General features: G+C 45.0%; 1 protein-coding gene across 1 annotated transcript in view; it reads right to left on the reverse strand.

The window, feature by feature from the left end:
• The window catches only part of RAB38 (RAB38, member RAS oncogene family), a 56,177-nt gene extending 54,972 nt beyond the window's left edge, over positions 1-1,205 (reverse strand). Inside the window, exon 1 of the mRNA XM_055320535.1 lies at positions 909-1,205. Within this exon, the coding sequence (XP_055176510.1) occupies positions 909-1,110 (202 nt within the window). The 5' untranslated portion in view covers positions 1,111-1,205. The remainder of the gene's footprint in view (positions 1-908) is intronic.
• Positions 1,206-16,731: the final 15,526 nt, after the last annotated feature.

The raw sequence follows: 16,731 nt of genomic DNA on the forward strand, positions 1-16,731 counted from the left end.
CAACCCCCTTCCACTCAACAGGGATGCAAGTGAGCTGAAGCCACTTGTCTGAAGCCACTGAGCAGGTTAGTGAGTGGCAGAGCCAGGATCTGTACGGAGGGGGTTGCAAACAGCTTCAGTCCAAGCAAGGACTCACTCTTGCCTAGACTCACATTTGCCCAACTCCCCCGCCTACCTCTGGAGACAAATTCTGGTTTCAGACATTCTAATGAAGCTTCCCATTTCCCAGATCTCCCAGTGGAAACTTTAAGGACAAATCAAGAAAGCTTAGGGCTAATGTCATGGACTCTGACAAAAGTGACCCCAAGGCATGTGCACAGGCTCCTTTTCATAGACCACAGGGATCTCGAGAGAGACCGAGAAATAATACTTTGCCCCCAACACCTACATACAAGGACCCTTGGCTCCTCAAAGCTGAGAGCCTCCAACTCGCTTGACTGAAGAGTGGACGGGGCGGCAAGAGCTGGAACAAAGTGAGCGATGAAAAACAGCTGGAGGACAGATCCCTCTAGCCTGGAGCTCTCCTGGCTGCAGCTGTTAACCCGCCCAGGGGCTTCCCCCTCGGTGGCCGTGGCTGTGGCTGTGGCCGGTGGCCGGCGGGACACGAAGGGCCGCGTCACCGGCAGCGTCGCCCAAGTCCGGAACAAGAGCTGGAGACCGAGAACTGCCGATGGGCTCCCGCTGGGTCCCGGGGAGGCGAGGGACCCCAGGGGAGGGGCGGGAGGGATGCCAGCCGCAGCCCCAACGCGCCGGGGAAGGGCCGCGCGGGAAGCTGCGCAGGGAAACTTTGGTTTTCTTTTGGAAGCAAGTTCCCGAGCCACCGGGAAAAGCCTGGCCCGCACGCCCTGCCCCGGGCCCGCAGAGCCGCCGCGAGGCCCCGGCCCGGCCCTCCGCGGGCGCTCGCTCACCTGCGATGTCCCAGAGCTGCAGGCGCACCACCGTCTCCGGGTCCCAGTGCAGCACCTTGAGCGCGAAGTCCACGCCGATGGTGGCCCGGTAGTGCGAGGAGAAGTTCTGGTGCACGTAGCGCTTGATGATGCTGGTCTTGCCCACGCCCAGGTCGCCGATCACCAGCAGCTTGTACAGGTGCTCCTTGTGCGGGGCCTGCATCCTGGCGGGCCGCCCGCGTGCCGAGCCGACGGGGAGGCAGCCGGGGCCTGGGCGGCGGACCGAGTGGCCGGCGCGGGCGCGGGGACGGGCGCGGGGGGCGGGCCGGGCCGGGCCGGGCCGGGGGCGGGGGCGGGGGCGGAACTCCTCCCGCCGCGGAGGGACGCGCGGACCGGCGCCCCGGGGCTCGTCCTGCCTCCCTCGGCCCCTCCCCGCGCCGCCCCGCAGGGCGGAGACCCGAGCGGCCCGGGCCCGCGAGGCGGGGGCTCGCGTCCCAACGCCTGCTGCAAAGCTCATTCGCGCTGCACCTGACGGTTCCCAAAGAGCCCCCCGCGCCTGAGAGCCTCAACACCGAGCTGTGAGGCGTGGGCTCTGCTCTCGCTGTTTTGCGTGCGGGAAAACTGCGTGGGCAAAGCGCGGGGCACCGCGGGCGGCGAGAGCGAGCGGCAGGTGCCCCCGGGTCCTGGGGAGACCCGCAGCCGGTCATGCCGGTGTAGGAGGCAGGACCGTCCCTGGGGTTTGCTTCCCTGAGCTCTGGTTTTTGGAGGTGAATGACCCTGGGTAAGTCATTTGACCCTGGGCAAGCCTCTTCCCCAGCGCGGCGCTAATGCTAATCGGGCTGCGCTGCCGCCGACGGAGAACTCGTGGGCGCTCCCCCACCTGCGCACCTGTCAGCGGCCGTACGCGGGGGACCGCCTGGGCTGAAACCGCAGCCCGCATCCTTGGCTTTTAGCCGCCTCCTCTCCTAAAAGCTCCGGGAAGCCCCGAAAGACAATGTCAATAACTAGTCAGATTATTTTAAGTGATAATAATAGCAGACATTTATCCAGACTTGCCATGTGCCAGTTTTTATATACATATCATATTATCCTAGCAGTCTTCTTTTTAAAGATTTTATTTATTTATTCATGATAGAGAGAGAGAGAGAGGCAGAGACAGAAGCAGGCTCCATGCCGGGAGCCCGACGTGGGACTTGAACCCGGGTCTCCAGGATCACGCCCTGAGCCAAAGGCAGGCACTAACCGCTGAGCCACCCAGGGATCCCCTATCCTAGCAGTCTTAAAATTGATACCATGATTCTTCCCATTTTACAAAGGAAGAAACTGAGGTCTAGACATTCTACGTAATGTACCCAGTGTCAATCACTAATAAGGAAAAAAAAAAAAACCTCAATTTTCTGAACCAAAGACTTTGTTTCTGTTTAATGTATTCCTTTAGCCAATATATATTTGTGGTTGGGATGCTAAAGAAATAACACAAAGACTCCTCACTGTTGATCCCCCAGAAACCCCATTCCTGTTTCACCTGACTGTCGGGCATTGGCCTTGTTCTCATTTATACATTGGTAGGTTTGTGGCTTGTTAACGTGTTAGTTTGGGATTTTTTGAAAACGATTTTTATACCAAGAGAATATAATTTAATGCTAATAACAACCTAAAACAAGAAATGGAAGCTACCGGTTATTCTTTTAGCTTTTCACAGGATTAAATACAGATTTTTTTTTTCTGTTTCTTAAGTGCAATTTGAGATAGACTGGCCAGAGAGAACACTTGTAAATACTTTTTAGGGGACACATGGATGGCTCAATGGCTGAGCATCTGCCTTTGGCTCAGGGTGTCATCCCGGGGTCCTGGGATCGAGTCCCACATCAAACTCCCTGCAAGGAGTCTGCTTCTCCCTCTGCCTGTGTCTCTGCCTTTCTCTCTGTCTCTCATGAATAAATAAACAAAATCTTTAAAAATAGTAAAAAAATTAAAAACTACTTTTGAATAGCTTCTTTGAAAAAAAAACTTTACATTCTTGTGGGTGGAGGCAGACAAGACAAACAAAAAGAAATAAGTACGATTTGTAACATATTAGTGGGTGATAAAATAAGGGAAGGGAATGGGTATGAAGAGTTGGAATGGGATTGGTCTTTTAGATAGGGTTGCCAGGGAAGGCCTCGCCGAGAAGGGAACAATTGAGTAAAAACATCCATTTCTCCGGAAGTGGCATGCAGATCTAGATGATGAGCATCCTGTACCCGAGTGAGCCATTTTTCACCTGAATATTCCAGGAACTCAGCCACGTCCACATTATGTCATCTCATCATCCCAGCTATGTCAGGGAGGATTTCATCCAGTTTATGAAGAAAGCAAGACAGAGAGCAGCTTTCCCAAACCCACATGAAGTGTTAAAACGGAGATTCCAATAAAGGCTTGTGTGAAATGGAGAAGAGAAAGGTTGGTGGGCCCATTGGCTTTCTGCCTCCATCTGACACTGCGCTTGAGGCCTTCCTCCTCTATAAGCCCAGACACGCAGAGGGTGACCCTCGCTGCCTGACCTGGATGAATCACATAACCTCTCTGAAGCTCAGTTTCCACATCCACAAAATGAGAAGAAGGAGATCTACCTTCTAGAGTTGTTGGTAAAAGTAGAGACCATATAATAAAATGCCAAGGCTGTAGAAGGTGCTGAATGACAGCTATTAATAGCAAATGACCGACGAGCTTTTCACACCACGGTCTCTGGAATACTGGAGACCCGCATCATGCCTCTCAGCTTTCTATCCCCTCAGGGGGTAACTCAGAAGCTTTGCTCATAATGGGCACTAAATGAAGGTGTGCAGAATTGCCCTGGTTTGTGTTTTATTGAATGCTTAGATAGGTAGACATCATTCTTTGGTTTCTGCCCACGCAGGGACACACCAAGCAGATTATATCTGACGAGCGAACCAAGTGTTCTACCTACCTTAAGTGCTGGCCAACGCTGTGGCTTCATTTTGCAGGGAGGGGGGTTCACAATCCTGAGGGGCCTTAGGCCCTTCTTAGAGCTTGAAAACAGCAATAATGACAAAGGCCCTCCCCAGATCTAAAATCGTGGCTCTGGAGATCTGAAGACAAGTTTGGTCTGGGCAAGGAGCTGGTGGTAGATACAGGGAGGGGTGGGAGTTTGAGGCACAACATGAGCCAGCCCTCAATGTTAGGCCTGACCCAGCTGCTTACAGGCCCCAGCCTGTTTTCCCAGCCTTGTCCAAGCTGAGTCATCCCCACCCTCACCTGGCCTCCTCTGCCGATCAGGAGCATGCTGGAGCGCCAGACGGTGAGATTACCGCATAGGACAGGTAGACCAAGATTCAGGTTTTCTGAGACCTAAAGCTTCTAAAATTGGGGGGCGGGCAGGGAGTAGCCTTTAAGCGAAAGAACCCAGAATTAAGGAATAAGTCCTAAAGATTCAGCCTCAGGTGCAGGAGAGCCCTCTGTCTGGGGCAGTGGCCCACGAGCAAGAGCAAGCTCCCTGGCTAGACAGGAAGTATTGCAACTAGTTTCCAGGGTCACTCATTTAGGTCTCATGATAATTCTTCACAGTGGGAAGAAATTACTCTTGGTTTATATTTTTTAAACCTTTCAGACTAAAGCAGCTCAGTGAGCTTGCCAGGCTAGCAGTTCAGTGAAATCCTGAAAGATTCCAAGTAAAATGAGAGAATCGGGTTGCAAGATCTCTGGGGTGTACTGCTGACTAACATGTCAGACTCAAGTCTGGGCCTTTTAGACACCTTCCGGCAGGAGTGACACCCCAACCAATTCTAACCACCCCCCACAATGGCACCATTACCCGAGCTGTGGTGTTTTCTCCCCTGCACTCCATCCGCTCCCCTGACCCAGTGAGGACATTCGGGAGAAGGATGTGGAAGGGCCATTTCAAAACAAACATCATGGCACGGTTCGCTTCCGGTTTCATGGCTCCATTCTCTCCCCAGCTCTGCTACATATTTGCCCCAAAGATAAGGGCCCTCCAAGCACATTTCTTTGGATGGCAAACCTTTCCATGTCCCCTTTCTCTGCTTTGAATTTTTCTACCCTCAGAACTAGGCTGCAATCAGGAAACCAGGTAGCTGAGGACAGGATATCAGCTGGATTCAGGGTAGAGCACCTTTAGATGAAGAGGACATTAGCAAACAAGTAGACGTAGACCCTTTCCTCTTATCCTCCCCCTACCCCTAGATTATGAGAGTCCATAAGAACCCATCTGTCCCGAACTGAGATTCCATCTGCCTCAGATACCTCGGGACTATCGGGAAGGATGCCTGGCTTTATCCTGACAAGCCGGCTCTCCTGCCTCCAGAGAGAATGGCCGGGGTTGTGCCATGGGGCTCCTCCCAGCAGCCACCTGCACCATGGAAACCCGTTTTCCTGCAGTAACTCTTAAAGTGTCTCTGGCGATGTTCTGATAGCTTACTGCCCTCAAGTTGCTACACCACAGTACACCCTCTCCTGAAGGACAGGAAGGGAGGTGACTCAAGTCTGTAAAAGCTGTATGAGACCGCAAAGTGCTCAGAATTCAAGCATGGAATGGCACTCCAGAAAGCACAGATTTAGATTTCTCTACATCTCCATTCCCTTGCTATCCAATGCAGGTACATATTCTTGCACATATTCCGGGGTAAAACTAATTAAAATGGTTGGAAGATTGCTTTGCAAACATAAACATGAAGCCTACATGTTTCTCTCTCAGGGCTGTGTATTAGACGAGTCCCTATAAGGTTACCTTCTTTGCCTTCACCAAGAAGAGAGCAGTAGGAAGTTATTCATCAGTTCATATGGCTCTCTTCTTCCTCCTCCTCTTCTTCTTCTTCTTCTTCTTCTTCTTCTTCTTCTTCTTCTTCTTCTTCTTCTTCCTCTTTTTAGATTTTATTTATTTATTCATGAGAGACACAGAGAGGGGGCAGAGACATAGGCAAAGGGAGAAGCAGATTCTCCTCGGGAAGCTTGATGTAGGACCCCAGGACCCCAGGATCATGATCTGAGCCAAAGGCAGACGCTCAACCACTGAGCCACCCAGGTGCCCCTTGTTCATATAGCTCTTAATTATTGCTCTGGAGAATTACTTAAATGACCTCAAGGTAGGGTACCAAAGACTAGGTTGGAGGAAAAGTAAAGTAATTTTTCTTAGATTAATGCAAGCAATAGATCTTCTGAAAAAGGTCTGTAAAAGATTGCCATAGAATTTATCATCCAAACAGGGACTCTTGAGAGTGAAAGGGGGACATATTAATAATTACACCAAACCATAGGAACAAGCCAAAGCTGTCTAAAAGAGTGTTTAGTCCTGAAGCGGAGGGCTGGAGTTCTCAAGTAAAATCCACAACTAAGAGTGACATTTGAAAAATCTCTTAAATCACCATTTTAATAAATAGTTCTGCCAAGTTAAGGCGGAGCTAATTTCTTGTTGTCTTCAAAGAGTCCGCCTTTTATCTATTAGTTTCTCAGAAGCCTGTGCTGACTTGCAGTGGGAGTTATCCAGTATCCACACAGGGCTGAAAGTAGACCTCCAGGTGTCTGGAGGAAGGCAACCATTTTCAAAGTATTTGGATAGAGGCCAAGATAGATTCTGTATGGAAAATGCTTGAATTGAATATACTTCAGTCTACAGGAATTTTGATGTTGGACTTTTTACCCAGAAAGAAAAACTATATTAGGATTTTTACTGGTTATCATCAGAAATTGATTGCAGGTGAGTTTTTTAACGTACCATTTAGTTGGGACCAAGAAAAGCAGATTATACCCTAAACCATTTTCAGCATTAGATTTATTGTCAGCTAAACTTATATGCTAAAGCTGCATATTTGATTTGCATTCAACAGATGGGGCTGAGCTGGGATTCATTTTCCTTCTAACCCACCCAACATGGATGAGTATAAATGGGCTATGGAATGGCCTAAAGGCAAGCATCTGAGAACACTGAGTGAAATGATTCAATATGACTCACAGTTTCAACTCCCTTGTACTGAGGGCCTACAATGCACCAAGCCTTTGTCTTAATTTATTTAACCTTCAAAACTAAACTGTTGGTAGGTTTCCCCACTTTCTGAAAATGAGGGAAATGGGGATCAGAGGATTTAAGTAATTTGCCCAAAGTGACAGAATGAAAATTGTAACTCATGATTCCTAAATCACCCCTGCTTTCCCTACTCTACACACTCCTATAGACGCGGTAAAGATCCAGACTTCTCCACCTTTGTTTCTGCTATGATACCAGATACCAAGGCTGTTAAAGGGGAAGGGGAGGTGATTCTATTTCTGTTTTACAAAGTCCTAAGCATGGAGGGAAGAACATCCAATAAAAGAGTAAAAGATGGACACGCCTGGGTAGCTCAGCAGTTGAGCATCTGCCTTTCGCTCAGGGCGTGATCCCCGGGTCCTGGGATCGAGTCCCACATTGGGCTCCCTGCATGGAGCCTGCTTCTCCCTCTGCCTGTGTCTCTGCCTCTTTCTCTGTCTCTCATGAATAAATAAATGAAATCTTAAAAAAAATAAAAGAGTAAAAGAAAGATGTGTGATTCAAACATAAAAAGGTACATGGCACACTCCCTCAAAACTCAGGCAAAACGGCATGCTATCCATTTGTGGGAGTGAGCTGATCAACAAAGGTAGAGAGCATAAAACAAGGAGTCTACTTCTGATGCTCTCAGAGACGGCAATAGTTTAGTAATGCTCAGGATCTCCCTGGAGTGAGCCCCCAGCCATAACAAGTGGGGACAGCAGGACTGGTATGGTCTCACTGAGAGGGTAACTCAAGCAAATTACCGACAGTGTCAATCAAAGAGTATTTGTGTGCAAAGCTCTGTGACAGGAGTTTTCTGAGGCGCGGGGGAAGGAGTGGGGTCTCAGCTTTATCTACAAGAATGTCCTTACCATGGAATCTTACCATTTACGTCAACGTAGATAGAACTGGAGGGTATTATGCTGAGTGAAGTAAGTCAATTAGAGAGAGAATTATCATATGGCTTAACTCATGAGGAATATAAGAAACAGTGCAGAGGATCATAGGGGAAGGGAGAGAAAACTGAATGGATAGTAATCAGAGAGGGAGACAAACTATGAAAGACTCCTAACTCTGGGAAGGGAACTGAAGATTGCTGGAGGGGAGATGGGCGGTGGGGATGGGGTAACTGGGTGAGAGGCATTAAGAAGGGTACGTGATGTGATGAGCTCTGCATTACCGAACTCTATATCTGAAACTAATGACATACTGTATTCTGGCTAATGGAATTAAAAAGAAAAAAAAAAAGAGGGGCATCTGAGTGGCTCAGTGGTTGAGCGTCTGCCTTTGGCTCAGGTCGTGATCCTGGGGTCCTGGGATCAAGTCCCATGTCAGGCTCCCTGCAGGGAACCTCCTGCTCCCTCTGTCTATGTTTCCGCCTCTCTCTGTGTGTCTCAAGAATAAATAAATAAAATCTAAAAGTAAATAAATAAAAATGTTTTAAAAAGCATGTCCCTACCCTGGCTCCCACCATCTGCAACCATGGACGTTGTGTTTCAATTCCAGGCAAGGCTCCAACACATTACAATGACTGAGCCCTCAGCCCAGGGGACACACTCTGTCATCTGGACTAAGGGGCTCATGTGCAGTTTCTTTGCTCCCTTTTCAAACTGTTCAAACTCCCTCACATCCCTACCTTCCTGTTTTCTCTCTTCGGGGATATGGGGTCACACCTCCTTGGAGCAGTGGATGGAATGATGTCACCCTGTGCCCCGTCATGGACCCCAGACTCCTAGATGACATTCTCTGCCCGCATGAAGGTGCTGTCACTCTGGGGTACAGTTTACTGAGCTGTGACAACACAGCAGTGTGGTGTGGCCGCCGTCACAGTGCCGTATAGGAGAGTGACATCACCACACATACAGTCACCTCACACACTCACCCTCCTCCTTCCTCCACCTGCTGTCAATAACATGCCTGCTTACCACCTCTAGATCCCCCCCTCTTCCAAAATACAGTGAGATTCCAATGATGTGGAATGTAGCCTTAATATGTTTTTCTTCCCTATGAAATGTGCATTTAAAACTCATGTATATTTTTGGACTTGAGAGCTTATTTCCTTAAAATTTGACTAATATCCCTCTCTCTAAATATACATCATAATGGAGGATATCTTCTTTACCTAAATTGCTGGTCATTTTATAATAAGCTGGTATAAAAATAAAATAAATAAAATAAAATAAAATGAGATAAGATGATAAAATAAAAATAAAATAATAAAATAAAATAAAATAAAATAAAATAAAATAAAATAAAATAAAATAAAATAAAATAAAATAAAAAGCATGTCCCTGCCATCAACATTTTTGCACTCTGGTTAGAGCACTGGTCAGCAGGTACACACGTGGCCTTCCTCCCTCCCCTCGGCCTCCTTGCCAGGTCCCTTCTCTGGCTCCCTCCTTTCTCTGCTGCCCACCACTCGACTGTGCTAGTCTCCATCCGTGGGACTCTGCCTTTCCCTGTCTGATCTCTTCCACTCCTGTGGCAATGGAGCCAATGAGGCTATCGACTTAACTCTGGAACAGGCCCACTAGGTAAGCACATTGGAGTTTCCCCACCATCCAGCTCTACAGCTCTACAGACTTTGGCAAAGAAACACAGCCTTTGGAAACCTGCCTCTTCAGATGTAAAATGAGAATAATCATTTCCACCTCCTGAAATCTTTAGGACATCTGCATGAGATTAGGCAGTGAAGTGCCTCCACCTGTGTTTGACCCAGGATATGCACTGAAAACCAAATGTTTTTCACCTATCAAACGTTTGCCAATGAGTTCTAGATCTGTATTTAAGACTCCAACCTTACTCCTGCATTCCATACCCTGTTCCAACAGCCTTCAGGGCATCTCTACCAGGCTCTCTGGCAGACATGTCAAGTGCAGCATATGCAAAACTGAACACATTATCTACCCTAACAGACTTGTTCCTTTTCCTGTATTCCTGGTTTTGGTCAGTGGTTCCACCCTCACCAAAGTCTACCAAGCCTGAATACTCAGTCACACTCCACTCGTTCCTCTGAATTACCTCACATCCCATCATCTGAGTCCTCTGATTCTATCTCGCACAAATTCTTGAGCGTATTTCTTCTACTCCATAAAAGTACTATTAGAACATAGAGGTGAATACCTATTCAATATTATTGTGGGCAAAGGATTTTTAAGCATTATGCAAAAGGCAGAAATCATAAAAGAAAAACCGTCTTAAATGCATATATATTAAAAATTACCAGAGGCAAGATGAATGGCAAATGCAAACTGAGGAAGAATTTGCAACTTTTAAGACAGGCAAAAAAGGAATATACTTTATATACACAAAGGTCTTGTAAATTATTTTTAAAACTCCAAATAGGTAAAGGGACAGAGATATAAATAAACCACCACCACACAAGAAAAATGAAAAGCCAGTAGTAATAGAAGTAGGAAAATTAAACAATGAGATACCATTTCCACTTTTCAAATAGGCCAGTATGTTTTAATATTAGAAATATCCAATATTGAAGAAGATGGAAAGAAATTGAAATGATCATATGATCCTGGTGGGACTATAATTTGAAAAAAAAGCTGTTGGAGGGAAATGTGGTTATATGTACCAAAAACCTTAAAAATGTATGTGTCCTTTGACCAAATGATGCCATTTGTATGAATTTGTGATAATGAAATCATTAGAGGTTTGTACTCATTTAATCTCATGGGTGCATATTACAGTGTTGTTTATCATAGAACAAAATGGGAACTTCCTAAATATGCATCAGGTTAAATATAATAATGGCATAAATATGTAATGGCACATTATATAGCCTTTATAAATGAGATAAAAGAAAAATACTGAATGACTTGGCAAGGTATTCATAATATTTTTCACAATATTTTAAAATTGGAAAAAAATAAAAATATTTAATATTAAAAATATAAAATATTAAAATACCCCATTTGGCATATCTATCTAATTTCCATTTTACATATATACATAAATACACATACCAGAAAGGTGTGGAAAATTATCTATTTGTTCAGAGATTATCTCTAGATGATGAGGTTACTGCTTTGCTGTATTGTATTTTTTTCTATTTATATATATATTTATTTCTTTTTAAAACAAAAACATATTGATCTCAAAGGAAGAAAAAAATATCTTTAAATGAATGTACACTGTACAAGTTTGGGGCAGGATGGCAAACAGCCCCAGTTCCAGGCTTCAGGGGTCATTGTGTAACAGTATTTTCTAGGCCTTTCCACCAGTTGCTTAGAATCAGTGTTTTAGGTTTGTCTTTTTCCAGCCAATCTTTCTCATCCTGATTCCACTGATCTTATCAATGCTGAGATGTTTGTCCTGCCAGGGGTACCAAAGAACCATTTCATGGGAGGCACAAGCAGGCCCACGCTCCAGAATGTCAGGCGAGGTCCCCACGCGGTCCTGGAGCCCCCACCACAGAAGCCCAGGCTCAGCTCACGAGGCACTGATGGAAGCTGTCCCCACAGGCTCCACGTGCCCGAAAGGAAACATCATCTTTCCGCTAAAGAGATGGCCCTCTCAAACCTTGATATCATCTTCGTCTCCTTCCTGCTTGTGTCCTGTTTTTCCACTTGGACACCAATTTGCTGATTCTTCCTTCCAATATCCCTCTGATTCGCCCTGTGCCTTTCATTTCGGCCGCTCTTAGACATCTCATCCAGCGGCTGCTTCCTAAGGAAATCTCCCTGCCTCTGTTTCCCCTTCTTAGGCCTGTCTGTTACCACTCTGAGATCAATTTTCTTCAAAATAATTTCTTTCAGTAGGGCACTCCTCTACTCACAACCTCTGAACTTATTTTATGCTTAAGAGGAACAAATTCGGTCTTATTTAACCCTTCTTGAGTTGTTCTCTGTTGTATGCAACCAAACCGAATCCTAAATGATAAAGCTCCTGGAGTCCAACAAGGTAGTCTCCTTCCGTAGCACACCTATGTGACAGCAGGTTCTATGGATGCCTTTCCCTGCTCTGCGTCCTACCAGAATGACTTTTGTGGATTTCCTCCCAGTCTATGCTACTGATCATGTACCTTACCAGCACCTGCCACAGTACCTGCCATGTCACACCCATGGACTTAAGACAAGGTCTGTCTTCTTCAGACCGGGCTGCATTTAGTGTCCTGACTTGTGTAGACAGTAAATGTTTTAAAGACAATGGAAAATATAAACCGTGTGAGACCATGTCTTATGTTACTGCCAACCACTTCGAGCCCTGGATGCAATAAGCTGCTTGTTTTTCTCTACAAGGGACTTGAGCATTGCTGCTGGCTTCCAGAGAAAGCAAAGGGAAGGGAGGGGGAGAGTCCCATGACTGCTAGACTAGAAGTTTAAGGGCTCTGTTCCATTTTTAACTCTGGCACTAACTCCCAGGTCAGCTCAGTCGCTTTGCCCTACACCATCAGACTCCCTTTGAATACCTTCTCTAAATTGGTAAGAACTTCTCTAAGACTATCTGGCCCTATACATTATTAAAAGTCTTGAAAACAAGCATAATTATGCAACAAATAGTAGCCTTTTAACTAGTTGTTCCTTTTTTAAGAATCCATCCAAAAATATAATCAGTCTTTCAAAGATTTATGCACAAGATTTTTAGTAGTGACCCAAGTACAATCAATAGAAAATTGGTTAAAAAGACAATGTCAGGGGCACCTGGATGCCTCAGTGGCTGACCATCTCCCTTTGGCTCGGGGCATGATCCCCCAGGTCCTGGGATCGATTCCCACATTGGGGTCCCTATAGGGAGCCTGCTTCTCTCTCTGCCTGTGTCTCTCATGAATGAATAAATAAAATCTTTAAAAAAAAAAAGACAATGTCATAGCCACAAAATTTAATATTTTGTAGCTATTAAATATCACATTTGTAAAAAATAGTGCCATGTAATGTTTAGGATATTATTTGGGAAAAAAAGCAAACTATGAAATTACACTTGAAACACATCCATGTTATCATTTGTCTATTCACAACACTCCTGGGAGCTTCCCAGGCATAATCTGAAACCAACCCCCATACTTGGAGGGCAGGAAGAGGAATAGAGCCTGCCACTCCAGGTTGGTAGGTGGCAGTTCTAAAAAGCAAAGGGAACTTACATATAAGGCTTGTCTTGAGTGGCAGCAAGACAAATGGATCCCCACAGCCACCCTCCAAATCTTAGAAGTTTAAGAAGAGGTTCTAATTAGAGCCCTTCCGGTATACTGCGCAGTTGTTTTCAACACCTTACTAAAACCCTTTTAATTTTATTTACTCTTGGTATTTTGAAATTTTACAGTAATATATCTTTGTTTAAGTGACTATGTGATCTCCTGCCCTTCGTTTTGGCAGCAGCATTCTTGCATTATTTCTTTGATAATTTGGTCTTCTTTTCTGTTTTGCAGTATCTTAAATTGTTTTAATCTAATTTTAAACTACTATTACTATGGCTTTTTTTTTTCTTTTTAGTGTTTTATTCTTTTTATTTCTGTATCTTACTTTCTGGAAGACTTGCTCAACTTGCTTTTCCTTTTCCAAGTATTCCACTGAAAGTTTTTTTATTAGCTACTACTTTTTTAAAATGTGACAGCTTCCAAAAACATAAATACAAACCTTGATCAATAAGCTCTTTGCTGATTTTTGCGAAGAATTTCTTAGCAGCTCCCTAAACATTATTAGAGAATTCACCAGCTCTCCCCATCCCTATCCCACAACAGTGGAAGTGTTTAAATAACACTGGAATTGTATGATGCCTACAGATCTACAAGCTCTGACAATCACTAGCCTCAGCAATAACCTAGGAGTTTTGTGAAGGAGGTAATAGATGGCCACTGGGGAGCAGGAATTCTTCAATTGCCTTGATTGATATTGGAAGACCATTTCATTGAACTCAGCTCACTTTGGGGCAAGGTAGAAGGCAGGGAACACTGACTAGTTTTTGCTGTTTTTCCTCCCACCTACCGAATGGCCCTCTTTGTTTCAGAAGTTTGAATTAGGAATAATTCAAAGGAAAGAGAAAATGTGGACACAGAGGAAGGATCGGAGTTTGTTTTTGTCATCGTTCTAAAAAAATAAACCTCTTAGCTCGAGTCTGTTTAGACTCCAGTATGCCCCTTAAAGGGGTTTGGAAATATGTTGTTGATCAGGGTCTGCATCCCAGATTTTTGTCAGCAGCTGGGTACCCGGGTCAGATTTTTGTCAGCAGCTGCCAGCCTCCCTCGGCCAGTTCCCCTGGGAGAAGAGATACTTACATGACAGCTGGGATCACCTTCCCCAGGAAGACACCCTGTTACACAAACTGGCCTATGTTATAAGGAAGAGAGCCAAAAAGAGGACCAGAGGTCTCCCAGACATGTCCGTTGGGCTTCTTGAGCCTGGTAATTCCATGATAAATTTTTAAAAAAGGAAGAAAAGAAAGAAAGAAAAAAAAAAGGCCAGGCTCCTTCGGTTGTTGGGTACCAAAAGGCAGGAAGATCAGGGCTACAGGCATTTAAAACTCTGGGACCCATGGGCAAAGTAAGGAAGAGGGACTCCGCCACTGAGTTTAGAGTTTCTGGTGACAGCCATTGCTAGGTGTTTTTGGCTGCTACTTCCTTCATTCAATGAAATAATTCTTCAACCAAGCCTTTACTACTGATTCATTAAAGTCAAGGTACCCTAAGGTAATACAATCCAGGCATTCGACTTGGATGAGCACATCTTCCAACACTCCCAACTGTTCTGGGATAAAATTTGTGCATCTCCAATGAGCATATCTTGGCTGTGCTGACATGGGATCCTTTTGGAGTGCAACAGTTCAGTCAGCTGCATCATTTCTGAGTCGTAGTACCTCATTCTACTCAATGTTACATAGTGTGGTTTTAATAAAAGTTTTTATGGTTTGTTAATTCTCTTCCCCTTAGGAAAACTTTACATTGCGAGTAACTTTTCTTGAGCCCTTTTCAAAGCAGTCCCCTTGGAGAATAACCATCAGAAAGCAAGCTCCTGCTGCAGCCCCATCTCCACCCCCATCAGGGTCATGTCCTCCCCAATCCATGGTCCAGTCTTCCAGCTCCTGGTATGCAAGGCTGGCATTCTTTTCTACTGATACAGACTCCCGAGGCTCAGCCTGGGGGATTAGACAGCCCCTTGCCCTCCAGAGAAAAGGGCCAAATAAATAATAATTGAAGATGAAAGGGATTTTCACAGTTTCAACTAAGGCTAAGAAGATTACATGTATTCTAACCCTAATCACAGTGGTAGCTTTATTGCCACCAGGGTTCACAGTGAGGTCACAAGTCACTGGCAGTAAATAGGGGCCTTGGAAGAGTAAGTTATGTATCAACGTGCATTGTCTGCTGTTTGCTAATTAGCTAGTGCCGCCTGGCATTTATTATATAGAAAAGTTAGCAGAACTAAGAAAAACAAGATTTGGGACACTGGGCTGACAGGCATTACTGAAAAGCCTGTAATTATGGGTCCCAGCAAGAGAAGTGACGGCCATCTTGGCTGAGAGAAGGAAACATCTATAGCAGATCCCTGGTACACACAAGCAGGGAGGCCAGTGGATACTCTTAACTTTTCATTCGTACCTTTTCAGGTTCCACTGAAAAAGACAAATTATTTGCTCTGGTCTCAGCTCTACAATTCACTTGCAGTTTGACCTTGGGCAGTCCTTGGATCTCTCTCAGCCTCAGATTCTTGAACAGTAAAATGTGATGAATATTATCGTCTTCCCTCATTGTAAAAATCAAATTGGATAAATGACTGAGCAATTATTTAGGAAATTAAAGAGATTACTATACAAAGGTGAGTTATGATTTCTCAGTACTCCTGTTGCCCACACTATAAAACCAAAGGAACTCTGCTATATGACTAAGTACTAATACTCTACTAAGGCCTTTATTATAAGGCTAAGAGAACTTTATTGCCCAGGCTATAAAACTAAAAAACCAAAAGAATTCAACCTCTTCTAAGAAAGTGTCACTGAACATTGCTGACTAGAGTGATTCTCTAGCCCCTCTAAAAGTCTGTGACACATGCTGCTGATGGATCATCAAGCAGACCTGAGTTCAAATTGTGATTTTCCCACTCACTATCTGATAATCTTGGAGAAGTCACTTAGCCATGGGTCTTGGAGTTTTCATGTCTGTATCCAGTAGGTATTGCAAGCCCCATTCTTTTTTTATAGCTGAATCTTACCATTATCCCCTTTCATTTATGAAGGAACTCAGACTGGGAAGCTATGTTCCTGCTCCAAAGTCACACTACATAGAAATATTTGCATTGGAATTTAAACCTAGAACTGTCCAGGTCTGAGATATTCGCGCTTACTGTCAAGCAATCATGCATAATCAAAAGTTCAGAACACATAGTAGATATTTGGCAAGTGCAAGCATAGTATGCTGGTTAAGAGTGAGGGTTTCTCTGTGCCTCAATCTCTTCCCCTGTAAAATGGAGATAAAAATAGTGCAACTTTGTCAGGTTGTTCTGAGTACTGAGTTAATGCATATAAATGCTTAGAATAAGTACATAAGGGGATCCCTGGGTGGCGCAGCGGTTTGGCGCCTGCCTTTGGCCCAGGGCGCAATCCTGGAGACCCGGGATCGAATCCCACGTCGGGCTCCCGGTGCATGGAGCCTGTTTCTCCCTCTGCCTGTGTCTCTGCCTCTCTCTCTCTCACTGTGTGCCTATTATAAATAAATAAAAAAAATTTAAAAAAAAAAAAAAAAGAATAAGTACATAAAAAATATGATCATTGCTTGTGGAGCCTGGGTGGCTCAGTCCATTAAGCATCTGACTCTCCATTTCAGCATTTCAGCTCAGGTCTTGATCTCACAGTCCTGGTATCCAGCCTAGAGACCCGCCCCCA

This window comes from Nyctereutes procyonoides, unplaced genomic scaffold (genome assembly GCF_905146905.1).
Source record: "Nyctereutes procyonoides isolate TBG_1078 unplaced genomic scaffold, NYPRO_anot_genome, whole genome shotgun sequence".
Lineage (NCBI taxonomy): Eukaryota > Metazoa > Chordata > Mammalia > Carnivora > Canidae > Nyctereutes > Nyctereutes procyonoides.